Source organism: Pituophis catenifer, unplaced genomic scaffold (assembly GCF_029215685.1).
Source record: "Pituophis catenifer annectens isolate HBS135680 unplaced genomic scaffold, rPitCat1.0.hap2 SCAF_1, whole genome shotgun sequence".
In the NCBI taxonomy this organism is placed as follows: Eukaryota; Metazoa; Chordata; class Lepidosauria; order Squamata; family Colubridae; genus Pituophis; species Pituophis catenifer.
Window position 1 is genome coordinate 66,768,204 of NW_027256881.1, and position 26,957 is coordinate 66,795,160.

Consider the following 26,957-nt stretch of genomic DNA (forward strand, 5'->3'; position numbering starts at 1 on the left):
ATGTCTGACTTACTGTTCCCTATAATCCTAAACATAATTAAAACTTAAAGTGGATAGCATTTGTAATCATTAATGCTAATTTGGGAACAAAATATGGCATAACAAAGAAGGAAGGCTAGCAGACATACAAGTATGTGCAGAGTAATGTACCACAATTCCCCCCTCCTATCCAAGCCCCAAATCTTTAGTTAAAACAGTGTAGCAGATGACCAGGCTGAGCCTGAGGGAAGAGTAAAGTTGTTATAAGGCACAAGTCCCTGAACACCCACAAGAGATCTAAGTCCAGCCTACTATGAATGCCTCTCTTATCTCTCGCTCATTTCTCTTGACCGCCAGTTGATCAGATTCTTGTAAAGAGCTTAAGCTTGCAATAAATCTTTATACTGATTTGAACTGCCTGGATCTCCTGATTTCCCCAGTGTTTGACGGGCAGAGATTGAAGATTTCATCACCACCCCACCTACCATAAAGAAGGCCCCAGAGAGCTGATGCATTTCTAAAATGGGAACATTTGAAAACCTGTATTGTTTTTTCTTTGTGTCTTCTCAGAGTTGTTCTTGTGGAAAATATTCCTGAAGGCATAAACTATTCAGACAGTGCACCATCCCATTTGTCTCTTTTCCAGGGGTGGATGAATTTACTTAATATGGCTAAAGCATCGGTTGACATAGTGTCTTCCCAATGGAACCTTAGTCACAGTCATTCAACTCCATGGCAGGTACATTCTTTAAAATTTTCAAGTCTTATTGTCTGCTTGGTTTACAGTTTTACAGTTCAATCTTGCCTGAGTCTGAATCCTTCAGGTTTTATTTAAATAAGAAAATAATTTCCAGTTATTCTCATTGTGAGATTGAAGCAGTTGCCTGTAGAATAGCCTTTTAGAATGAGTAATAATATTTCAGATCATATAAGTTTAATAGTGAAAATGGTGATACCAGATTATAAGGAGTTTCCTAACTTGATCATGGACTTTTTTCATGTTTTATTATAATGATATTTTGCATATGTATTTAGACAGAAAATAAAATTCTTTTTAAAGAAACCTCTTTCAAAATTATTAAATTAGTTTACATATTCTACTAAATGGTCCTGGCACTCTCCTGGTTGTCAGATTGCAATGATGCCAGCTGAGATTCTGGGAATTATTATTTAATGAGGATGGGAAGGTTGCAATAAAGGATAAACAGTGCCTGTTTTGTTAGTCAAATTCATTTCTGTTTGTTCTTTAGTAATATGTTAGTTTATCACAGCGATTTTAAACAATCCTATTTTTTTTTTACTATGGTTAGAATAAAAGCATTTCTAATATATGGCAAATATAATTTTTGTGCTGTTTGTGAAGTCTCATAGTAATGAGAAGAAAATTTTATTGTCTATGTTATTTTTATAAAAGCATTGATGAATCCATGAAAAAATATATTTTGATGAATTAGTCTCAAGGCTAAAAGCAATATAATTAATATTCTTTAAATACAAGATCACAAATTGATTAAACTAGGATATTCCTGCTCCATAATTCAAAATTCCTATAAATTACAAATATCTATCTAATATTGTTCAGCTGTCTATCAGAAATTCAATAGGATTGTTTGTTTTAAAATACTATATTTACAGCCTACCTCAATCCAAATGGACTCAGGAATTTGGAAGGTTAGACTCTTCTAAAATACTTTTCAATACAACAAGTGATTTAGAGATTTAGGAGTTGCTAACAATTCAGATCTGAATTGTGAAATCAAAAGCAGTTTTAATTGAATGTTTGTTTATTCCACACTCTCGCATTTAGCATATTTAGCATATCAATACATTTATAAGGAACAATTAAGATGATCCCAAACATTAATATTACTTTTTGCTCTAACACTCTTAAGAAGGATTTACCTGCAATTTTTAAATTGATATAATTCCAATTTGTCAATTTTTCTTATAAACAAAGACTGAATTATCACAAAATCAGCCAAACAGGCCTTGAAAAAATTCAGTTTTTGCAGCCTTTGCTGTTGCAATAACTGAATTTTTGGTAAAAGAACAATCAAGCCCCTGCCGAAATATTGGCGAGATCAAGTGATAACATTATAGCTGTGCACATAATGGATTTTGAGAAAGATCATTTAGATTCCATTAAAAAGTTATCGAATTATACTTCATGGTGAAAGATGGATATCTAGAAAGTTAAGCTTTCTTTTTAGAGAAATTGCAATTTAAATAGAAAAAAAATCTCAGTATCTGTCCATCCCCATACTAAGGGATCTCTCTTTGTATCTGTGTATAAAGCTGTAATTAGATTCACTTAATAGCAATTATCTTTCCAATAATTCATGGAAATTTTCAGTCATCTGTTTATATCAGCAACTCACTTAACAACTGTCTTGCTTAGCAATGGAAATTTGAGGATCAATTGTGGTCATAAGTCAAGGACTACATGTACAAGCTCTTTCCACTTGTGTGTTGCGTCATGCATGGCTGGGTCTAGAATTATAGGCAGTGATTCTTTAGAGTCAGATGACTTCCAAACACAAGCCACTATCTTTTGTTGGGGAAAAGCCTGCTACTCCTCACTTAGACCTTAACAACTTACAGGAATGCTCAAAAAATGTAAATTGTATTGTGTCAATTTTTTTTTTTTTTTTGCATTCAGTAGAGGAACCACCACCAAATTCAAATTTCTGTCAATGCATTTTCTAAAATGCTGATTAGCAACTTAATATAATTAGAAGCTTGCAATATTATCTTACCTTGCAATTCTTTTAAAAAGTCAGAGTACATAACATGAATTTTAGAAGTAATGTAGTTTGCAATCTCGATGCCAAAGATGCTGTCAAAATTTAGCATCTAATTGCTTTTCAAAATTGCTCACTGATTTTCGTGATAGTGTAAAGGCTTCCAATTATTTTAACTTTTTGGCTTAAAATGAGACATCTTGCACAGTGTTCTTATTTAAGGGGAATGTGAGATATCATTCTGCTTGATACTATCTACATGACTTTGTAAGCTTCAAATCCTTTTTCCAGGCAATAGTTTTAAAGTCTTATAGAAACACTATCATATAATATAACACAGTATATTATACACCTTCATACATACACACAGACACAATGGCATTGATTTTTTTTAAAAGTAATGTTTATTAAAAATTGTTTCATAGATTAAAGAGAAATATGAAATAGTATAAAGATTAAAGAACAGAAAAAATGAGGTGAGATGAAAAAGTAAGAAAAGTGTGAAAGGAAATACAGATAGAAGAAAAAAGAATATATATATAAACTTTCTTACAGCTGTTGAAACAAATTTATCCCTTTTTCCTTCCTCATTAAAATTACATAATTCTCCTCTTCCTGTAATCAACCATTTTTAATCAGCAAATCCATACACAACCACTTCATTTTTTTTTCATTTTCAGAAAAAATCCATAAAAGGTTTCCAGTCCTTTTAATAAAGATATAATTGTCATATCCCTAATTACTGTAGGTCAATTTTGCCATTTACACATGTTCCATCATCTTTACAATTCATTCTTCTATTGTGGGCATTTCAATATTTTTCCAGTTTTCTGCATACAGTGGTCTTATTGCAATTACCATATACAAAACTAATCTTCCATAAATCTTTTCTAATTGGTTATCCATAAATCCAAGTATAAATTATTCTGATTTCCTTTGAAAGTGAGTCTTTAAAATTCATTGCATCATTATATTTATTTGTATCAAATATTTTTTGTTTTTCACAAATCTACCATTCATGTTAAAATGATCCTTCATATTTTCCACATTGCCAACAGATATTAGAAGTATCTTTATACATCTTAACTTATTTCTCTGGTGTAATACGCCAACGGTATATCATTTAGTAAAAATTCCTTCTTAAATTTTAACACAATATGAATTTCAGTCCTTTTAACTACTTTTTCTCCCAATTGATTCATCTCTGTATATTATAACCAAAATTCTTAGGCCATTTTATCATACACTGGGGAACACAGTGGCTCACGTGGTTAGGATGCTGATCTGACGATCAGCAGACTTGTGTTGGAAACCTGGTTGCTACCGTGTGGCAGGGTGAGCTCCTATCACTCACTCCAGCTCCTGCCAACTCAACAGTTTTAAAGCAGATGACTGTGAATAGATAGATGGGTAGGACTTTAGTGAGCAACCTAATGGGAACATGAAAGGAGCCCCATCTGGGCATCCCCCAGGCAATGGTGATGTCATTGGCTGATCCTTTCACTACAGAAGCCCTTTTGTGCTTCTGACACAGAAGTGTAGCATCATGCACTGTTTAACTTGTTCTTCCTCCATTTTAAATCTGAGCAAAAGTTTGTACATCCCATATTCATCATTTGTATAGAGTTCAGTTTCAGAGTCCATTTTATCTTTTTTTAATTCCCAATTACCTTTGTATCTATATTAAATCTCTTTTTGTGTATATGAAAACCATCCAAAAATAAATTCTTCTGCAGTCAATTGTTCTCTTGAGTTCCTTTTAAGCTTCCCAGGTTCCATAAACTCATTGATTTCATATATAATGTAATTCCTGCTCATCCCACTAGTCCCTTCCTTTAAATGCTGCCATCTTATGGGACTTAGGATGTGTGCCTTTTCTATGGCAGCCTCTGTCCTATGGAGACTCTTCCGCCTGAGGTCTAGAAGTTCTACACCTCCTTAACCTTCTGAAAAGCACTTAAGACCTAGGTTTTCCACCAACTGCTGAGATTGGCATGGAATGAACTTGTTATGGCATGCATAGGAAGGTTGCAGCACCTAGCCTTTTTTGTTTTAATTCCATGTTTATACATTGTTTTTATTTTTGGGTTGCGAACTGCCCAAAGTTTGGTTTAAAATGGCGACCATATCAATGTTTTACGTAAGTAAATAAATAAATCTTTTCCTCATAGGGGCAGCAAATTTTTGAAAAATTGGAAGAATTATTGTCCCAAAATATTGAAATCAAATTAGTGAGTGATATTCTTCACAAGAAGTCCAAATTATTAAATGACTTGGAAAAAAAGGGTAAGGGCATGAACTTTGTTTTGTCTTATTATAGTGATAAAGCTCTATTGCTTATGTCACACATGTGGGTTGTTGACATGGTATACAAAACCATTGCTGGATTATGCCTTGTAAAGTCAAGCATTTTTGATTTTCATTTAGTTCTGTGGAAAAGTTGAACATGATTAAGTATTTTGTATTGCGTAAATGGTTTCACTTTGATCAAATTATGCCAATCCATATTAAAACAGAAAACACTGTTAGATATATAAATCTTCACAATGATGCTGATAGAAAACAAAGAACAAATTTACAAAAGAACTCAATTTTTTTCTGCACTATCAAAAGTTCCCTTCATTGGGCATCAGGCATATAGGACAGCTATATACTTTTATGGTGGTAGACTGAAATATGTCTCTCTGTGTTACTTAATTTTGAATTGTGGTGATTTTAAAACAGAGCACAATCAAGTCAAGTGGAAATATACTTTATAAACCATATATTTTAATATGGCACACTCTGGGAGGAGACATTCATAATACAATTTTGTATTAATAAGCTTTAAACAAATAATTGAAATTAAGCTCTCTGCATATCGATTCAAGGTGTTAGTTATCACCTTTAAAGCGCTCCGTGGCTTAGGACCTGGGTACCTACGAGACCGTCTTTTGCCACCAATAGCCTCCCACCGACCAGTTCGTTCTCACAGGGAGGGTACCGTCAGTCAAATTATGTCGACTAGCGACCCCAGGGGGAGGGCCTTCTCTGTGGGGGCTCCAACCCTTTGGAATGAACTGCCACCGGAGATACGGAATATCCCTGATCTCCGTGCTTTCCGTCGTGCCCTCAAGACCCTGATGTTCCAACAGGCGGGGCTAAACATACGAACATGTGAATGATTTTTTAAATGTTATCTAATTCTGGGTTTTATTTAATTGACCAAACTAAGTAATAATTTTAATTAGCAATTTTATGATGTTTGTGTGTCTATATTTTTCTTGACTGTACACTGCCTTGAGTCCTACGGGAGAAAGGCGGTATAGAAATATAATAAATAAATAAATAAATAAATATTGGAAAATAAGCATCTATTATATGATGTATCTCTGTGACACAGCAATTAATAATATATAAGTCCTACAACATATATAAATAAAATGTAACTGTTTACTACAGAATCCAAATATAATTTTTATATAGATTTATATAGATTATATAGATTTCAGAATTTTTTTTGCCAATTTTATACATAATGAAGTCTTCAACTTTATTGAAATATTTGTTCTATGCACTACAGTATTTATTTGTTTCAGTTCTGTCAAATAATAATTTTTTATGTTGTAATTGATGGATTGGATCCATCAATTCCAAAATTGGATACTCACCATTTACAATACAATTTAATTATTGTATTGGTAAAGTGTTTATATAGTACTGAAGACCTAGAAGATTGTAGTATTTAACAAACCAGTTTTGTCTGAAATAAAAACATTTTGAGCCAAATAAATCAAAGCTATACATTTATTTTCTTTAAAGAAAAAATGTTTTTATTTGTATAACTGTGGCATATGAAAAAGTATTAAGAAGTTAGCCAAATCTAGTGCTTCTTACATCCTCAGGATACAGCCTGTTTGCTTGAAGTGTCAATCAATTAAAAATAAATGGTCTTGTATTGCTGGTGTGATAAAGGATATATTTCATATACTATAATTAAATAATATAACTACATTACTAAATAAATAGTTAAAAAATTCAAAAATTGAAACCCTAATTTTTCTTTTGTCCCATGTATTTATTTTACAATTACTATGTTACAATTGCTATTGTAACTAATATAATTTCTTTAAAATGCAAGGCTAGCAAGGGGGACATTGATGGAATTTGCCTAAATTGTAATCTGTTCTGTTTTATGGTAATGTTTATTAATAGGAAAAATAATGTATGAGCAGTTTAAAATTTCCGAAATTTTAAATCAGGTGCAGAATTCTCCTTCTAATAACCTATCTCTATTCTTCATACTGCATTTACAGAAACGCAAACATACTGCAGTTATCTCTCTATATCTTTACCTTGTTACTATTTTAATAGGTTTTTTTAATGCCTTTATGTAACTCATAATTTACTCTCATCATTTACTGTGTCCATGTCAGGCACTAAAAGGGTCTACTGTGTTACTAGTGAAGATAACACATTCATCAACATTCAACTCACCAATATTTTAAACCATTATTGTGTCAACATTCAATTATTCAAGATGCTCTATGGGAATGTAAGCTAATTTTTACACAAAGTTTCATTAACCAAGTATTTCAGGGAGAAAAACAAGTTTAGAGCTTTTATTGTTAGCATATATTCTCAAGCCTAAGGTTAGATGCACTGCATCTATTTGGGAGGTGGGAGGTAAAAGTTAAAAAAAAAATAACTCCCATTCTAGAACTTCTTTGTAATTCACATCAAAATCAGGCTCATTTTCTCATTCACTTTGCAGGGAGGTGTGAAACCAGATGCTGTGATGAGATGGCCAACAGAATGGTGGTAAGTTATCCTAGAATGAGAAAATAACATGGAAACTTAGACATGCATAAATAAAAGAAAAAGAAATTTGGAAAACAAAAATTGGAAAATCTCCCTTAAGTTCCCATGGAGCTTCTATATTTGAATGTTGACGCTTATGGATTCAATGAGATCCAGTGAATTGTATTTGTACTTGGATGTAAATTTTAATTTTACTCCCAGGTCTTTCATAGACTTGTTAACTGATCTGGTGCCATTAATCTGCCAGTCTGCATAAATGAAGGGAGGGGAGTCCTATTCAAATGAACAAGCATCCTGAAATCTACCTGGGTCTGCATTAGAGTAGTATCCTTTTACCAAGTGCCAGTAAGAGTATTTCAAAATTGCAGATCTGCATGGTGAGTTCTTAAACACAAATGTAAGACATATGGAATGTATTCCCTGCAGATTCTGTTTCAAGCTATCTCTATCTTGTTGTTCAATTGTATATGAAATGAGGAAGGATGAAAGAGAAATTCCAAATTATAAAGCAAACCTATTCAAATGTATCACACAGCACCATACAATTAACCTAAAATATTTATAGGATCCTCTGTTAAATGTCTCATAACATTGGGAAGCTATGATTTCTATTGGGCAAGGGATTTGCAGACCAGACTTCCACTCTTTAGGAGGTTATTCAGAAACACAGTAATGTGAGAAGGAACATTGTGTTAGAGAAAACTAACGATAAAAGTGAATAAAAGCAATAAATGATGGAAGTCAACTTGCCCCAGAGTAAATGGAATGGTTCAGAACAGGCTCAGCATTGAACAGGAAGTAATATGTGTGATAATACCTATGTATGATTTAGGCATTTATGGAGAAATGCATAATGAAACACTTGTGGTGACATTAGAGATATGTTAGTTGGGAATGTCAATGTCTGTGTAGAGTACTTTTGTATGCAGAGGATGCCCAAACAAATCGCAGCAAATTCAAGATAGATTATATGAGTCAATGGAGAGTATGGCCCAGAGGTAATGCTTCAGATAATCAATTGTATCTGGCAGTAAAATGGAGTGACTCACTGTATATGTTATGTATAAATGTGAAGAGTTAAAGCAAGTAGATGAATTTATGTACCTTAAGACAGTGTTTATTCAAGATTAGAAGATGAATAGATAAGATTTTAAGACATGCAGATGCTGGTAGAAAACAGTGGATAGTTAAACTGTCTGTTGTAAGGTATCTGTATTAAGGTGTAGTGAATTATAGTGTAAACTAGATATTTTAATACTTCTTGTACATGTCTTATGTCATGCCTTAATTCTTGTGGTTTCCTAGTTCTTGCTCCATTTCTGTACTGTGAAAATTCTGCTAACTGTTAAAGGGAATAGAATGATGTGTATGTATATATATATAAATATATTAATCAGAGGTGGCTGATCACCATAAAGGATGAAGGGAAAACAAAAAATAAAAATCTACCAGTTAAGTCTAAACTGGGAAGTATATTATGTGTGTGAGAGATAAAGATATATCATACAGCTTTAATTCTCAGTAGGATGTGCCATATTCATCTTTGAGTATAAATACTTGCAAAATGCTTATTGATTATGTGACTTAGTATAATGAGGTAGATAAAGGAAACATGGCACACAAGAAAAAATATAGAAAGCATTAATTTTCCTATGATTGCAGAGATATACTGTGGTGCTGGAAAGTAGGTCAATATTAGAAAATGTTAAGTCGCTGATACTCAAATATATGAACTATGTAAATTGACCTGTATGAATAGTTGAGGAGAGATACAGAATCTATTTTTAAAAAATTGGATTTCACTATGCAGCTATTAAATAAATCCAAACCATTGGAACACTTTCTTTAACCATGGAACCTGATAATTTATGGCTTGTTGTATACCAGGGGTGAAATGCTACCAGTTTGCTCAGGCGAACTGGTAGTGGCGATGGCACGTGGTTTGGTGAACCGGTAGCAGCGGCATCACAAGGCTCCACCCACCCGCCCAGACATCATTACTTAATGGTTTTAACCAGGAAGTAATCTGTTTTTGACCCCTGCTCATGCGCAGCAGGCTGTGCACATGCGCAGAGGGTCCAAAATTGGATGTGAAGATGGCGCACACGTGTGCTCCGCTTGCGTGCACAGGCGGAGCATGCATGGCGTGCGCACTTCCAAACCGATAGGGAAGGTAAGTAGATTTTACCCCTGTTGTATACCCGTCTGAAATGAGTCCCAAATAAGCCTTTCTTTGCTGGGACCACAGAGGTATAAATCTGTTTATATTTCTGAAGCTTTCAGTATGTCTGTCAGTTCTAGAAGTTGATAGAGGAAGTCTCTTAGTTCATTATGTTTACACAATGAGGTTCTGCCCTGTCACATGAACAAATACAGTACATGAAATTATTAAATGAGGCCACCCAGGATCTAGAGTGGTGTGTTATATAGAAGATCTGTATATAATAAAACTTCCAGTGCAGAATTTTACCCTGGGAGAGCTTCATGAAAACAGGATTCCTGTGCTAATAAAACCGCAGATTATATTGGAGCTTTAGCATGTTCAATTTATCAAGTGAAAGCCTCTTTTCTATAGGTATTAATACTACTGTATACTGATATTTGGAAGAGGACAAATGGCATACATATATACAGCTTCCATATTGACTTTGTAGAATTATAATATCTTAAAAAGGCGTATTTCTCATCTTAGTGTTAAATTGGATGACTAGTTAAGGTGAGTGCAATGCAAAACAAGTGGACTTTGCAACTAAGTGATATAAATACTGAGAAAAACAGCAACAACCATATGTTTACACACACACACACACACACACACTCACATATAAGAATTTATGAAATACCGGTAGTACAAAAGAGAAAACTCTGAAGTTGTATGTCAGGTATGCTTCCTTTCAGTACTCAAGAAAGAAAAACCCCGACTCCATTTTATAGAGAAAGGTACTTTTACTGAGTATGAACTGAATGCAATCAAAGAAAAGCAAGGTCTGAGGCACTAGCGCGAAAAACACATACAGAAAGCAGCCCCAAATCCCTCCCCCCAAGGGACCAGTCAGGATTGACCAATCCACATCCCCCCCAAGGTGTCATGTGGGGTGCAGCTTCAGATGGCTCCATCCTTCTGGTATGCCAGGACAGTTGACCTTGACTGGTTATCAGCACGCCTCCCAGCTGCAGAGAAAACGCTGAGGGAAACTTTCTCCAATTCACTCCCTGTTATGAGACATCTCCACCAGCTCGCTTCCCCCCTCCCAACTACCAAGACAGTTCCCCCCTCCCCCCGTTACAATGGCAGCCATAGCAAGCAAGCAATATAGAAGCGGAGGCTGACATTGTATTTGTTTGTTGGGTTACGTAATTACACCTACTTTACTTGACCATTAGAGTACAACCAGAATCAACGAGAAAAAGAAAAAATACTGAATATGTACTTCGTAATAATATATATGTTATTATAAACAGTGACTTCCTGAAACATATGCATTATATTTCAGTAGAAATATAATGAAAAAGAACAGTGATTGTGTTAAACAATAAAAATACTGAAGCTAAATATGAAATGGTTTAGAATTTCCTACCTGAGCAGGGGGTTAGATTAAAAGACCTCCAAGGTTTGGTTCTGTTTTGAAAATGTAGTGTTTTGGGGGTGTATAGAAAAGAAAAAATAGTTAGAGGGAAAAAGAATTATTCACAGCTATTACTAATGAGAAAGCAGTGAGGAGAGACAAAGCAGTGGGTTTTCTTTAAATAGAATGTATTACTAGAAATTAAACTATTTTAAATATCATAGTCTTGGATAACATAAAAATAATTTTCAGTTTAAAAATTGGATGAGTAATAAAATAGCTTTATGTTGTTAATATGAGCATTCTATTTTTATGCTTGCCCTATTTGAGTGCAAAGATTTTGAATTAATGGAATCTTTGGAATATCTCCAGGCCTTTGACAAAAATGCTAAAAGGGAAGCTTGAAATGTCTGGAGATACTATCCTTGAGCCATTGGAACACAACCAAATAAAAAGATTCTTCTCGTTGCAGTTAATATCTTTTTAAAATAATTTGTCTCCTAAAAAACAATGAATTCTTTTTCTCTGAGAACTGTAATTTCTAGTTAAAATATCTCACTTTCTTTTTTCGGAAAGTTTCTGTGAAATTAGTGATACACAACTACCAATTAAATATAATTTGGGATCAAATTATACAAATATACAAACTTTACTGTATTGAATTATTTGTCTCTAGTGGGATAAATAATACATTAAAAAGAAAGTAATACTTCTACATCTCACAAAGTTTTCATTCCGATTTTATTTTTCTTTTTATTACAACTAAGGTCAGGTGTGAGCTGTCTATGGTCCCCAGCCCCATTTTATTTTGGCCCCCAGTGGGGCCAAAATAAAGAAATAATTCACTAAACCTTCATAAACCTTAATTCTCTTTAATATTTCAAAATGAGCACTGGAAGCTCTATCAGCGTATCAAAAGTTACAATTATCAATTAGTTGCACGCACAAAACAGTTTCATCATCATACTTTGAGTCAGTTTTCTGGAAACCATTTACAATATACCTCAACAGCATCAACATATCTTAATCCCTAGAGTTAAAACAATCCCAAGTATGCATTGGTACCATGTATCTTGTAGTTGGCAGGAAATAGGCAGTGGTGGGATTCAGCCAGTTCACACCACTTCGGGAGAACCAGTTGTTAACTTTCTGAGCAGTTTGGCAAACTGGTTGTTGGAAGAAATCATTAGGGCAGAGAACCGGTTGTTAAATTACTTGAAGCCCACCACTGGAAATAGGCAATTGTTTTTTGGCTTGCTTGTTGATGGTCTTTAGAGATCCTAGCTAGCAGATTGGCATACGCATGGATGAGATAAATCTATCTTTACTTTGAACAAGAAATGCTGCAGGTGGCATGGATAGTAACCATAGGAATTCTTTATCTTACTAAGAAAGGTTATTATTGGCTGGGAAGGTAGGGTCAATATTTTGGGGGTCTGTTTGGGGACAATCCTGGCGTAGAAGATTCCAACAAAGAAATGAAAAAAGAAAGATACTTTGGATATCTGAAGGGGAAATCATTGTCGGGCTGTTTTGTGAATACTTTTTTGGATGATATAAACCGGAGGTAACATACTGAATTATTTCTGCTGCGGGTGCTTTTATTAGAGTCACTGCTATTAGATGAAGTACTGTATAAATTGTTTAAATAAATAAATACATAGACAAATATATTTCAGTACTGTCCCAAGGTGCTTTTTCAAGAGGCAACTGGACTTTCTATTTTTTCTTTGAAGATGTTTAACTTCTCATCCAAGAAGCTTCTTCAGGTCCATAGATATTTCAGCACTGTGTTGAAGCTCTGACCCCTCAGCTGCATCTTTCTAGCCTTCTTCCTGTACTTCTGGTATGGCTAGCTGATGAGAGCTAAATAGCTTGAAATAGATCTATACTAGTCTCCCTTTATTTCTTTGTCGGTAAAATATAAATTCAACACAAAAAATAGTTTATCGCGAAAGCGACTACCTGCGAAGGCTCCTGGATTGGGGCTGAAAGGCGAAAGCAGAAGCAGTATGCTCTGTCCCATATTTGGGTAGACCAGGTTGCCCTAATAGACCGGTTTCACCGGAAAACACTTAAATCTCCCCCCTGGTATAGCTGACAAAGCAAGGAGAGCCCATGGCTTAGAGGTTAATACATCTACCTAAAATGCAAGTAGCCTGGGTTCGAATCCCAGAAAGTGCATGGCTAGCTGATGAGAGCTAAATAGCTTGAAATAGAGCTATACTACTATTTCTTTATTGGTAAAATATAAATTCAACATTCTGGCAGTTTTACTAAAGTAGTATCTTGTTATCTGCTCAGCCAGTTGCTTTACTTTTGAATACTTTCACAAGAAATAAACAGCTATTCCTTAGCAAAGAAAGATGACAGGATATGGTTTTCTGATTTTCCCTCCCCCCTATTTTTTGCCTCCATTTAAGCTTTTCCTATCCCAAGTTCTAAGAAAAAATCATATAGGAGTGTTTGCCACTGCAGTGCAATCACTAGTATTTTTCTCTAGAAACATGGCCTCTGTTTCTCATCACTAAATTGAACAAGAGGACTGGATGGTGTGGGAATTTAGGTTTCTCCTCCACCTGCACACAAACCTTTTCAGATTAATGTCACCATTGGGTCAAGGATATCTTGTCTCCTTGCCACCACACCGGGGTGGGTTCTACTTACCTTTACTACTGGTTTGCAACAGGATTGCATACGTGCACTTGCTTCACTTGCGCGCTTTGCTTCTGCAACCCACCACTGCACCACACGGCATTACCACTAATCATCAGATAGCTGGACTGGTTTGGTTGGGCTTCTTTACAACTGAACTTCTTAGCATTTTCTTTTGGAAGCTACATATCTGCAAGCCGGAATAATAGCACAGTTACAACTCTTCTGTCAACTCCACTCATTGCTGGCCAAAATAACCAGTCAGTTTCCCTTAACATCTTATAGCTGCTCAGCTGGCTTCCTTTCATGTGGAAGATCTGTCTGAATCAGCTAAAGCCTCAGTGCTCAGCCCAGTTCATCCCTCTGGAGCTTTTAATTCTTTCTCTCTCTGGGACTGGGTTACCCTAAATGAAGCCACCAGACAGCAATCCACTGGTGCAATAAAAGCAGAAAAATAACTATATTTTGCTGCTCTAATTGTAATACTATCATTGTTAATAAAGGCTGTTAGCAGTGTTTAAACAGGTTCATTTTTCATCATCTAGTAGCACTCTTGAGTGTCTCAGCCTAGAGAAAGCAATTGGTTAAGGCAAAAAAGAGGTGACACCCTGAACATTTGTTATGGGTGCATGACAAAAATAGGAGTGACATAAACGCTGCACTTGATTCCAGCTGGGTTGCTTATGGCCATCAAGCCGCAATTGCTCCATCTTGACTTGGTAGACATGCCTCCCTCCTTTAGAGGAGTTTCAGGAACAATTGTGTTCCTCTGGTAGATAACATTCCATTATTCCATATTTTAAATAATACTTTCTTCTATTCGTATATATTAAAAGTCCCAGTAAAGTTGGCACTGACAGTGTTTGTGCAGTTGCTTATTTTTATCTGCATTGTGGCATTTTAAAAATGAAGGAATGCTTTTTTAAAGTTAAAAAATCTCATTGAAAAGCTAGAAATGTGTTCCTTTTAATGTATGACCAAAAACAAGAAAAACTATTTTCATTCATTTCAGAAAGAACATACCATATTTTTTGGAGTATAAAATGCACCTCCCCCCCCAAAAGGCAGTGAAAATTTGGGTGCGTCTCATACACCGAATGTAGCCCCTCCCACCCACTGGCCCCCACCCTTTGGCCTCTGCCTCCCAGCAATTTACCTCCTTGCAGCAAGCAGCGAGAAGAAACAGCCTATTTCAGCTTCAGCACAGTCTAATTAGCACAAGTTGATTGTCACCCACTCTCAGCTGTTTCAGGCTGCAGGGATTGTCATAGCCTATTGCTGTGTGGGCCTCTGCTGCTTGCTTGCAAGGAGGTAAATTGCTGGGAGCAGATTTTTTTTTCTTGTGCTAATCAAGCTATGCTGAAAATGAAAATGAAAGTAAAGCAAGCTGTTTGCTGTTTGCTGCATTGAGGTAAAATTGCTGGGAGGCAGAGGCAGATTTCTTTTTCTTGTTTTCCTCACCAAAAAAGGTATGTGTGTCTTATAGTCCGGTTCGTCTTATACTCCGAAAAATACGGGCAAATCATTTGCACTATGTCAGGCTTCTAAAAAAAAATAACTTAGGTTGTGTTACATCCTAAAACCTTTGATATAGCTGGTTTTTTTTTTTTCATTCTTTCTTTGTTTGGAATGTATTATAATTTTTTTCCATTTAGCCACTTTTTGTCAGGGTCTTCCAAGATAGTACTTAGCGTGCAGTAGTACATTGTAGTATAGTAATGATACGATATAGTATACTTTTGGATCAGTGGGGTCCTAGCTTTGTAAATCAAGATATTGGACAGTTATTCCATCTTTTACTTCCTGGGCAACTTTTTTTGTGGTAAGAAGAAAACAGAGGGAAAAGGGGTTAGAAGTTGAAGGATGCTATCTTTTGTAAAATTCAAAAAATGTGGCAAGACTATTGTATGAGAAAAACTTCACTTACAAGAATTCAAAATGCTCTGTTTACCCTAGTATAATTTTCTTCCATGTGTCAGTCAATACTTAATTACTAACTCAAGGCCATCTTCATAATCAAAGTGAATACAATGAATTGAGAAACATTTTCTAGACACATTTTAATCTGTGAATGTCTGCAGATGGGTAATTACAATTCTGTAACTTCTGCCAGTCTATTTTTAAAATAAATTCAGCCTCAGATATTTTGAACTATGTCTCACTGAGCTCTATGTGACTTTATGTAATCACTATCATTAAGAGAGGATTTAATTACATGTTCTAATTGTTATATTTTTTATTTTGTTTAGGTGCAGAAGTGATATATGTAAATTTAACTGCTTATAATGATGGTCATTTGCAGTCATCATTCTGGATTGTGGATAAGCAACATGTGTACATTGGAAGTGCCAATTTAGATTGGAGTTCACTGGGGCAGGTATTAGTTCTTTAAACTGCAAAACAAATTATTTTAAAAATCATAATTAACTTGTTATGGAAGAAATAGCCATTGGCTTTTGTATATGTGGATCATTTATATTATGGTTAATTATTTCATTTCATGATATAATTCCAGAAATTGTACTGTTCTTAACTGAATCTTCTAAAATTATAGAAAGTAATATGATACAATAGGCTATATGGCAACCTTTACTACTATTATTAGTTTTATTAGCTTTGTAGGCTCAGTTTCAATTGCCCATGTACCAGTGTGTACATTATTCTCCGATGTATAAGGCATATAACTTGGATACAAACTGTTTTTCCTCCAATAGTCCTTCTTTTTCTTCTTCATAGATAGTAGGAAATTCATTTAAAGAACTCTTTTGCAGTTAATAGTCTGTATGCAGAATAATTATGTCTGAGGGCAATGCAGCAGGTTTATAGGCTTATGGTCAACAATCAATGATGTCATTTTCTAGATCTAATGCTTTTGTCACTGTGGGTCTACATGCCATTTGGCAGATACTAGCTTCTTCACTACTATGAAATGCAACAGATTGGATGACATTTTCCCCCAACATCAATTTCCTAAATAATTGATTGTTTGAAGCAACTCAGTTGCAGGCCCAAATGACACCGGAGATAAAGAGAGACAGAAACTGAGTGCAACAGAATCCTGATCTTATTCCACTATTGCTTTTCTTTTTTGCATCACAAGTCGTCAGGCAAAAGTATCATGTTTTCCCACATCATCTAGATGACATAGGGAATGTATTAAGCTTGTGCAAGCTTCTATTCAGCACATCTCTGTGAAAAGCAAGATGATCTATTCCTTGCCTCCAGTAAAGCATCAGACGCAACAAGTTCTAACTATTAAGGTGATGGTAATCCAAATGGTTGCAATGCAAAACAACACTGACTGAAGGACCAGACGAGTGAACAAAATGTATGGCCTTTCTAGATGGATATATAAATATGTCTCATCATGCCGTGCAGTTTCACATATCTGCTGTGATGGAGTTATTTGATCAAATTACCTTCAGATGAAATCACTACATCTGTCAGGCTGCCACAGAGACAAAGACAAACATGGTTAGCGATTGTATCTTAACTTATCTCAGGGAATGAGGCTACAACAGATGGTTCCCAGACATTGAACAAATTGTAAATTTAGTTTACAAATAGATCAAATTAGATCAGATTTTGAGCTTTCAGAAGAGGAGACTTGGATTTGATCTTGCCTCAAAATCTCTAGTTTACTAATAACAAATGCCTGTTTATATTCTCTATAATCTTGATCTGCCATTCAGATTAACTACTAAACTAGTCAGGAAATCACTAATTAAACTCTGATATCCTGATAGCTACTTCAGTTGTGTTTAGCCATGGTTTTGTTTCTGAATGTATAAATAGTTAAATGCAAAAGTGAGTTTGGGCTTTTAAAAATGTAAAAAAGGGAACCCTATGCATGTTTAATCCAATGTATTTTTATGGGCATTATTGAGTCTTGATTTTGTTGCTGGCTTCTGGCTTCAGTCTTTAGCAAGACTGTTTTAAAAAAATGTTTGTTTGCATTGTTTGCTACCCATTTGTTTTTGTAGCCCTGTTACCAAAAGAAACAAAGGGCAATTCACATTGTTTCCTGTAAGTCAGACATTTTATGGCCCGCAGGCCACATCTCTCTGCAGGCTGTCCCAGTCCAGCCTGCAGTGGCAGGCATTGGTGGTGGAGGGCAGGGCGTTATCGGCATTGGATGGATGGAGTGTTGGCAACATTGGCAGGGTCTTGGCATAGCAGGGGTGGGGTGTCAGCATTGGCAGCCTTAATTTCCAAGCCCTGCTCTAGGTGACCAGTAAAAATAATTTTGATTCTAAAAGAACAGATTAGTGCTGTTGTTTCAAAACAGGGATAAACTCATGTATATAAAGAGCCTGCATAAGATGTGACAAGTGCTTTCAAATGTTATGAAACTTAACTACTTTTTTCATAGTTGTAAAAAATAATAGCTATAAGAAATAGCAATAGCAATAGTGCTTAGACTTATATACCGCTTTACAGAACTTTACAGCCCTCTCTAAGCGGTTTACAGAGTCAGCATATTGCCCCCAACAATTTTGGGTCCTCATTTTACCCACCTCGGAAAGGATGGAAGGCTGAGTCAACCTTGAGCCTGGTGAGATTTGAACTGCCAAATTGCAGGCAGCTGGCAGCAAAAATAGCCTGCAGTACTGCACTCTAACCACTGTGCCACTGTGGCTCATATGGTTCCATATGAATGATTCCATATCTGAATTAAAATTAGCCTAATGAATATATTCAGCTTCTGAAGGGATAAGATTGTCAAAGAAGAAGAATGGTCATTTTTGCATATATGTTTAATATTGAAAGAAAATAATTTCTTCAGGAGTGCGTAATTTCTAACTTTACAGCCTCAAAGCACCCCTGAGATGATGTGCTGTACTCATATTTCCCAATCATCTTGTCCCACCTGGAGGGATCAGAATCTAAGTTTTAGGACTGTCTGTTCCTTATTATGCATTGCTTTTTCTTTGGCACTAGAGCAGCCTTTCTTGCAGATTTGACATGCTATTTGAGATTTATAAGAGTTAGTGGAAGATACAGTATGTGCAGAGCATCATGTTTAATACAGAACGAATGAAGGTGATGCTAGAAACATAGTGTACTATGTTGACCTGCAAATGTGAACCAAGGAGAAATTTATAAGAGAATAGTTTTCCAGGAATTGGAATTGTTGTGCAATCATTTAAAACTTATATTGTATATTCACTGTGTCAATTTCTATTATAAAATAATTTAAATTAAAATATAAAATAGGCATGTGCTGAAGCTCTGTCCTTTTCAGGATGGAATTTACTATCTGCTTACAAGCTATTTGTTATAATATGAAAACCTGTCTTATTCTTTTTGCTATTTATTACTGATTATTTCCAGCACCAACAAATAAATGCAAAGGAAGACAAAACAACAGGATTCCAGTTTAGACTGAGGTGCTCAACATATGTGTATATATTTCAACATAAGTAATAGTCTTTGCAGCAAAAGAACATCTAATAATCACATCAACCTGTCTTATAATAGACAATGTGCCTTGTAATACATACTTTGATTTCACAGATGAAGGAGCTTGGCATCATCGTATACAACTGCAGTTGCCTGGTTTTAGATTTACAAAGGATATTTGCCTTGTACAGTTCCTTGAAATCCAAGAGCAAAGTTCCCCCCACTTGGTCTAAAAGACTGTATGCAGTGTATGGCACTAAAAATAAACTGCTTCTTAAATTGAATGAAACCAAGTCAGAAATCTTTGTCTCAGTGAGTATTTTTGTTCTTGTTTTTAGATAATTTTAGCTGCTAACCTGAGTTACTCCCCCCTAAAATTATATCCCTAACATACTCAATATTTGCAAAACCAATAGTGCTATAAATTTATTTATTTATACACCAAACTTCTTAACCACACATTGCCCTCATAGATGCCATTAGCATGTAAATTATGTTAGTGGGAAGCAACATATTCCTGTAGTGAAGACTTGCATCTTTATGTATGAGAAGGAAGTTTGTTGCTACATGATATGGGATGTCCTCGGAATCTACTATTCAATGATTTCCTTTTACCCAGAAAAATTCTGGCAGCAATAAGGAATAAAAATGAACTTAAAGGAGAAGATGTGATTCTAAGGAGGTGCAGATATATCTAATATATGCTTATTAGTAAAGCAATGTTAGGAACTGTCTTGGTGGTAATACAGCAGCTCTCCTATGAAATCTTTTGGGCCTATGAAAGGAGACAGAAAATAGTACCTTTGTTCTAGGAGAAAATACTTTAACCAGATCAAACACAGCTCTGTTACTGATAATTTTATTTGTAATTATAACTGAATACTACATCTTTCCCTTTCTCTTTCCTCTTTCTTTGCCTTTAAAATATTTCTTACCTTAGTTATAGCCTTAACATATTTCTTTTCTTAATAGATACTTAAATTATAAGATTTAGAAGCCAAGGTACTATTATATTGATCAGGCTACTCACGTCACTAATCAATTGTATTTTAGCCAAAATAGAAACAACTGCTAAACCCATTTTTTTGCAAAACAGTCTTTCTTGGCTGCAGCCTAAAGTGTAATTTTCTCTATAGTATTTTATCTTGTAATCCTAAAATTGGCCCTGCAGGTGATCATAAGGGAAAATGCTGGATATTATTATATGATTCCGTTATCTCAATAACAAGGGGAATTATTAGAAAATTCCCATAAATTTGTTGAAGATAGCCTGCAGTTGAAAGGAAAGATTCTATTTCAGCTTAACCAAGGCACAGGTGAATCCCTCCAAGTTTGAAACTCAGGTCAGACACTATCAGGGAATGTATTGAGCGTCTGAAAGCTGCCTTGATGAACATCAATATGTAATATTTCTACTCCTTTTTAATACTTGTTCAGTTACAGACATTGCTCAAGGACAAAAGCCATAAAATGACACCTAAGGTCATTGCTCATTTGAAACTTCTTCCCTTCTTTAAAAGGGAAATATGGATTTTAAAGTATTTCTCTGTGTGAAAACTCATATGTATAATTATGGTGCTCCCTATTGTCCTATTTCAAGACCTGGAAGAACAATGAATTTTTAGTAATTTCCTAAATGTCATACAGGTGGGAGCCAGGTGAATCTCTGGGGAGAATGTTCCAGAAGACAGGAGCTGCAACATAATAAATCTAAAGCATAATTAATAGAAAATTATATTTTTGCCTTATACCATACTATTAAATATTTTTGGCTAATGATATTGCTGAAGTCTTTTTATTTTTTTAACTGTTTTTATTTATTTTTATTTTACTCTAATGTGAACTCCCTAGAATCTTTTGATTTGAATTAGAAATGAATTCAGTAACACAAGAACCCTTCTGGTCATGCAAATGGAATTATCTTCAGTTTTTTCATTCCTGCCCCTCCAGCATTTACTCTGGAATATCCCCAATTTATCCAGAGAAAATTATGAATTTTGTAGTTGCAAACATATATTTTTAATTATATTCAAGACTCCATTACAGATAATGATGGATTTTGCAACTACATGATTTAAATAACCTGCATTATTTATTTAATGCAGAATAATTATGAATTCAACCAACACCCTTATTAGAGAAATCAGAGATAACAATTATATCCTGCTTTTCAGAACAGAAATACTTTCATGGTAGCATATAAGCAGGGGTGAAATACAGCAGGTTCTAACAGGTTCTGGAGAACAGGTAGCGGAAATTTTGAGTAGTTCGGAGAACCAGTAAATACCACCTCTGGCTGACCCCAGAGTGGGGTGGGAATGAAGATTTTGCAATATCCTTCCCCCCAGGAGTGGGGTGGGAATGGAGATTTTGCAGTATCCTTCCCCTGCCACGCCCACCAAGCCATGCCCACAGAACTGGTAGTAAAGAAAATTGAATTCCACCACTGCATATAAGTAACATAAAATATATCGATTGATAAGACATCATGATAAACACTACTAAAATATTAAAACTTATACAGGCCATCTTGTTACAGGTGTGAGTACAATGATTTTATAATTTTACACACAAAAAAACCTGAAATGAGATCTTTTATATTTCTGTTAATATATTTTTAATCTTCTCTCCACAGAATTCTCCAAAGCTCCTATGCCCTAAAGACAGGACTTTGGATACTGATGCAATCTATAATGTGGTAGATAATGCTGAACAGTTTATATATATAGCTGTTATGGACTATCTGCCTATTGTTAATATAATAAATAAGACAAGGTGAGTAGACACCAGAAATCTTCATTATGTATTGTTATATTAATATAAATACATTATATTTTCTGAGAAAAGCATTTGGTAAGAACTCTCTTTCCCAGTTTAGCACATTCAGGAGCTTATGTTGTAGAGTGATTAAAATGTTAGGACTAAGATCTAGGAGAAACCTATCCTCAAGCATTCAAATTCACAGGATAACTTTAAGCCAGTTACCTAGTACTTCACAGGTTTGGTGTAAGAATGGAATGAAAGAACATCTCCTTACGTATTACCTGGAATTCCCGGAAGAAATACAAGATATAAATCTAACAAACAAATAATTAATTTATTCTAATAGTACTTGGACTTCTGTTTCCAGAATTCCTATGATACTTGTTGGCTGGAAACTATAGAAGATGTAAGTCCCAACTAAACTGAAAAGTAGCAAGCCTGCAAAGGTTTAAAGATTTTGTAGATTTTGCTGAGCACGTCTGAGATTCAGTCACAAATCCTGCAAAAAAAAAAAAATCTTTCTTTGCAGTTCTATAGCTAGCATGTTTCATTATGTTGATAAGCAACTGATCATGTACTATCAAAAATGTAATTTATTTCCTAATTTTCCAACTTAATGTTTATTTTTAATATATCATTTATTCAGACTTGTTACCACACATTATGTTTTCAATGGGAAAATATATAACTTGATTTCCTAATGGGACCTGTCAATTAGAAGTGATATCTAGCAGAATCACTGATTTCTTATGTGCACAGGAAATCCTAAGGAAAAAGCGATCTAACCAGCCCTCGTATCCCTGAGTCAGTATAACAGAGGTGGGTTTCAGCAGGTTCTGACCAGTTCTGGAGAACCGGTAGCGGAAAGTTTGAGTAGTTCGGAGAACTGGTAATAAAAATTCTGACTGGCCCCACCCTCATCTATTCTCTGCCTCCCAAGTCCCAGCTGATCAGGAGGAAATAGGGATTTTGCAGTAACCTTTCCCTGCCACACCCACCAAACCACGCCCACCAAGCCATGCCATGCCCACCAAGCCATGCCCACAGAACCAGTAGTAAAAAAATTTGAAACCCACCACTGCAGTATAACCATGAGAAATTCTATATTTTTTCTATGCAAGAAAAAGAAAAGAAACCTCACTACTACCCCCAATTCTAAAAGTCCTAATAAATTTGATAACATTGCCGTTGGGCTTGACCTCTTGGCTAATACTATTTTAAATTGTGACTGAAAAAAAGATAAAAATACCCTATCATATTACAGAAAGCTCTCCTATAACACTTCTATTTTAACTAAGACAACCAGGATCATTATCACATTCCTAGCTCTACTTTTATCCATTCTTGGACTTCCACTTAATTTTCTAGCCATACAGTTTGACCTTGACAAATGCTACTATACATTTTTGTTTCTCAAGACATTGATAAGTTCTACCTTTTTCAATGTGAGAGATTGTTTGAGAGTCATGGTACTTCAGAATTGCTTGGTTAGGGTTTTATTTTTGTTTTTATATCACAAATCCTGGCTTTTCATTAAAAAAAAAAACCTGAATAACATAGGCTCCTTTTTTTATAGGTATTGGCCTTTTTTGGATGGAAAGATCAGAGAAGCACTGATTCTACGCAATATTAAAGTGCGACTCCTTATAAGTTTATCCAAAGAAACAAATCCCCTCACTTTTAACTTCATTTCATCTCTTAAAGCAATTTGCACTGATGTTTCTAACTGTAGTTTAAAAGTTGTAAGTATTCCTCGTATTGTTTGTTTATATAGCTAAAACAATATTCTAGTACATTTCTTTAGCAATCATGTTGAATCTCAATCATATGAATTCCAATGTAAATCCACAGTAAAATAAAACAGGGTCTTTTTTTCCTCTTACTAATAATGGAAAGTGAGGGTCATTATTTCAAGTTTCCGTATTATTCTCACTGCCCATTCTCTGCTTAGATTGTGTTTGGTTCCCCTCTTGCCAATTAAGCATGGTTGCGATTGTGGTATATGTTGATTCTTTGATTCTATGAATCTTTCATAATTTTCTTCATAATATGAGTGAAGTCATCTCAGAATATTGTTTCCTCTTTACCTAAAATCTAAAGAATTGTTCAGATGTATTGTTCAGTAATATAATTCCTCTTGCCCTATAGCAAAGTCCTAAAAAGAACTATTGTAACTGCCCCCCGCCCATGAGTGCAGCACAGCTTTCTCTTGCATTTTAAAGAGGAAGGATTTGATTCTTTTAAAACTATAGTTATGTCCAGTCTCAGACAAACTGAGTTAGGTTTTCAATGTGATTTAGGAAAACTATTTGTGGTTTAGGAAATTGCTTATTTCTCTAATCCAGGAAAAAATAAATAAAGCTAATAATATCAATGAATTGTAGCTGAAAATCTTTTGGTCTCTTACTTTGGGCTGTACCAAAGTAATAGTGGGGAATTAGGGTATCAGTTTGAGGACATGCTACTTATTGCCTTTATGAATTACAGATAGTCCTCGATTTACAACAGTTCATTTAGTGATCATTCAAAGTTACAATGGCACTGAAAAAAAGTAATTTATGACTGTTTTTCCACACTTACAAACATTGCAGCATCCCCATGATCATGTGTTCAAAATTCAGACGCTTGGCAACCTACTCATATTTATGACAGTTGCAGTGTCCTGGGGTCATGTCATCCCCTTTTGTGACCTTCTGACAAGGAAAGTCAATGGGGAAGCCAGATTCACTTAACAACCATGTTACTAACTAAACAGCTTGAATGATTCACTTGCCACAACTGTGGCAAGAAAGGTGGTAAAATGGGGCAAAACTCACTTAACAAATGTTTCACTTAGCAACAGAAATTTTGGGCTCAATTGTTGTCATAACTCAAGGACTACCTGTACTTACTGTTTACATAATCACAACTAGCAATAAAGTATCAAGCTTGTGAAAATCAACTTGTCTGTTAATGTGGAAATTTTGCAAAATGCAATCATAACTCCTCTTTATATTTAGGTTATTTCATAATGTTTTTATAGATTTTATTTTCCCTTTTCCAAATCTGATAGGTCAGCATGTTTAAATTTCAAGTTCCTTCAGCAAAGTGGAGATTAGCTATCTCTAAGTGAGTTTTTTTTTCATTTAATTCAGAAATTCTTTGATCTTGAATCAGAAAGTGCATGTTTTATTAAGGAGCCAAAAAACTCTTCTCTTCTCAAGCTAAATCGCAATAAATATGTGGTGACTGAAAGAGCTGCTTATATTGGTAAGTAAAGAATTGAATGAGCTAGTTCCAGACGGATTATTTGTATACTGTTTGTAGCTTTGAATCGAGAATAACAGATTAAGTATAAAGCATTTGAAGAATGAAAACCTAATTGATATGATAATTTATATAAAATCTTGTTTTATTAGTAAACATTAGATTTGAAAAAATTAGCATGTGACATAATCTGTTTACGTATGAAGCTGAGATTCTCATGGAGAAGGTAAATTCAGTCTGCCTCTATATTAAATATAAAAAGTCAAAAGTGTTCAGCCTGAAGTTTAATTAAGAAAAAGAATTGTTCTTGAGGAATGTTTTCCAATCATTGCATAACTTTGATTGTCCTTTCATTTACCTTATAGGCAATTTTGACTGGGTTGGGACCTATTTTAATCAGAATGCTGGAGCTGGTCTTGTCATCAACCATGCAGACACAGGGAACAAAACCAGCATAATTAAGCAACTTAAAGCTGTGTTTGAAAGGGACTGGTATTCACATTATGCTAAAAGTTCAACAGCAAAGATTTCAAACTGTCTAATCTACAAACACAGCAAAGCAGCAGCCAATAAATCTGCCATAAGCAATATGAACTGACGCCCCTTGTACTGTTCAGTATCACAGCCAAGGGAGTAATAGAGTAGGACTCATGCTGACTCCCACTTTCTTATTTATGGACAATAGACTTTTTTAAAAATTAAAAAACAATTTATAGTAAAAAAGCACACTTACATAAAATGTTCTTTAAACTATATTCTGTATACTGTATTATTTACAAATGTTAGATTTGTTACTGCTGACAATGAATGTCTTTTCAGCTTTGCTGTTGGTTTGGACATATCTCATTCATATTTAAAAGCATGCTGGATTCTTCAGTTTAAAGGTTATTTCTACCTCTCTCTGCTATATAGTAAAATGTATATACAAAGCAAGTTTGATTATGGAAAAAAATTCTTAGAACAGTTTATAGTAAGTGCAGATTTCCCTCAATCCCATAATTTAAGTACACACAAAGCCTGTATTGTATAAATAGTATATGCCCAGTTTAAGATACTGATTGTCTACCTGAATTTATAATACTATGTCCAATCCATTTATATTTAAATGACCTATTATTACTTGAACCTCTAAAACAAAATTGTAAAGGGAATAGTTCTAATCAACCATAACCATTACCTTCTCCCAGTCATGTACCAATTTATTTCGATTGTCTGATTTTTTTAAAAAAATGTATGCTTTAATCTCTACAAAATACATTTTTATTTTTTAAAATATGACGCAACAGTAGGTGGCATGTAACTTTACCTGCCATACTGAAGCAAAATACTTGTCTCTGTGTAAAATCGTTTCTGCAGGGCTAAAGCTTACATTTATGTTGTGAAGAAATGGGGAACAATCCTCTAGGATGGTGTTTCTCAACCTTGGCAACTTGAAGAATTCCCCAACCACTTCAGTAGGGGCTCAGAGGCAATTCACCCATTCTTTCCTTCCCAGGCAGCCCACAAGGGAAGATGAGCATTCAATTCATGCATGCCTCCCTCCTCATCTCCCATGTAATCCATTAAGCAATCCCATGTAATCCTGATCTCAGTATCATTCTTACGAGAGTCCCCGTGGAAACCCTCTTGATGTCAGCAATTGTAATGCAAATGAATTGTGATATGAGGTTTACTCAAGCTTCTGATAAGATACTGAGAGATCTTAAAATGAAGTCAAAAGTTAAAATGACTTTGGCGGTAATTGATAGTCGAATATCATGTTAACAGAAAATGGCTTTATTTAAAAAAAATATGGTGAGTTCTT

General features: G+C 34.8%; 1 protein-coding gene across 2 annotated transcripts in view; it reads left to right on the plus strand.

The window, feature by feature from the left end:
* PLD5 (phospholipase D family member 5) overlaps window positions 1-25,751 on the plus strand; it is a 76,777-nt gene extending 51,026 nt beyond the window's left edge. For both annotated transcript variants that reach the window (XM_070950602.1, XM_070950611.1), the window contains 8 exons: window positions 550-718; window positions 4,892-5,006; window positions 15,991-16,118; window positions 19,259-19,456; window positions 21,780-21,919; window positions 23,484-23,649; window positions 25,042-25,156; window positions 25,519-25,751. In XM_070950602.1, coding sequence (XP_070806703.1) covers window positions 550-718; window positions 4,892-5,006; window positions 15,991-16,118; window positions 19,259-19,456; window positions 21,780-21,919; window positions 23,484-23,649; window positions 25,042-25,156; window positions 25,519-25,751 — 1,264 coding nt within the window. The remainder of the gene's footprint in view (window positions 1-549; window positions 719-4,891; window positions 5,007-15,990; window positions 16,119-19,258; window positions 19,457-21,779; window positions 21,920-23,483; window positions 23,650-25,041; window positions 25,157-25,518) is intronic.
* Window positions 25,752-26,957: the final 1,206 nt, after the last annotated feature.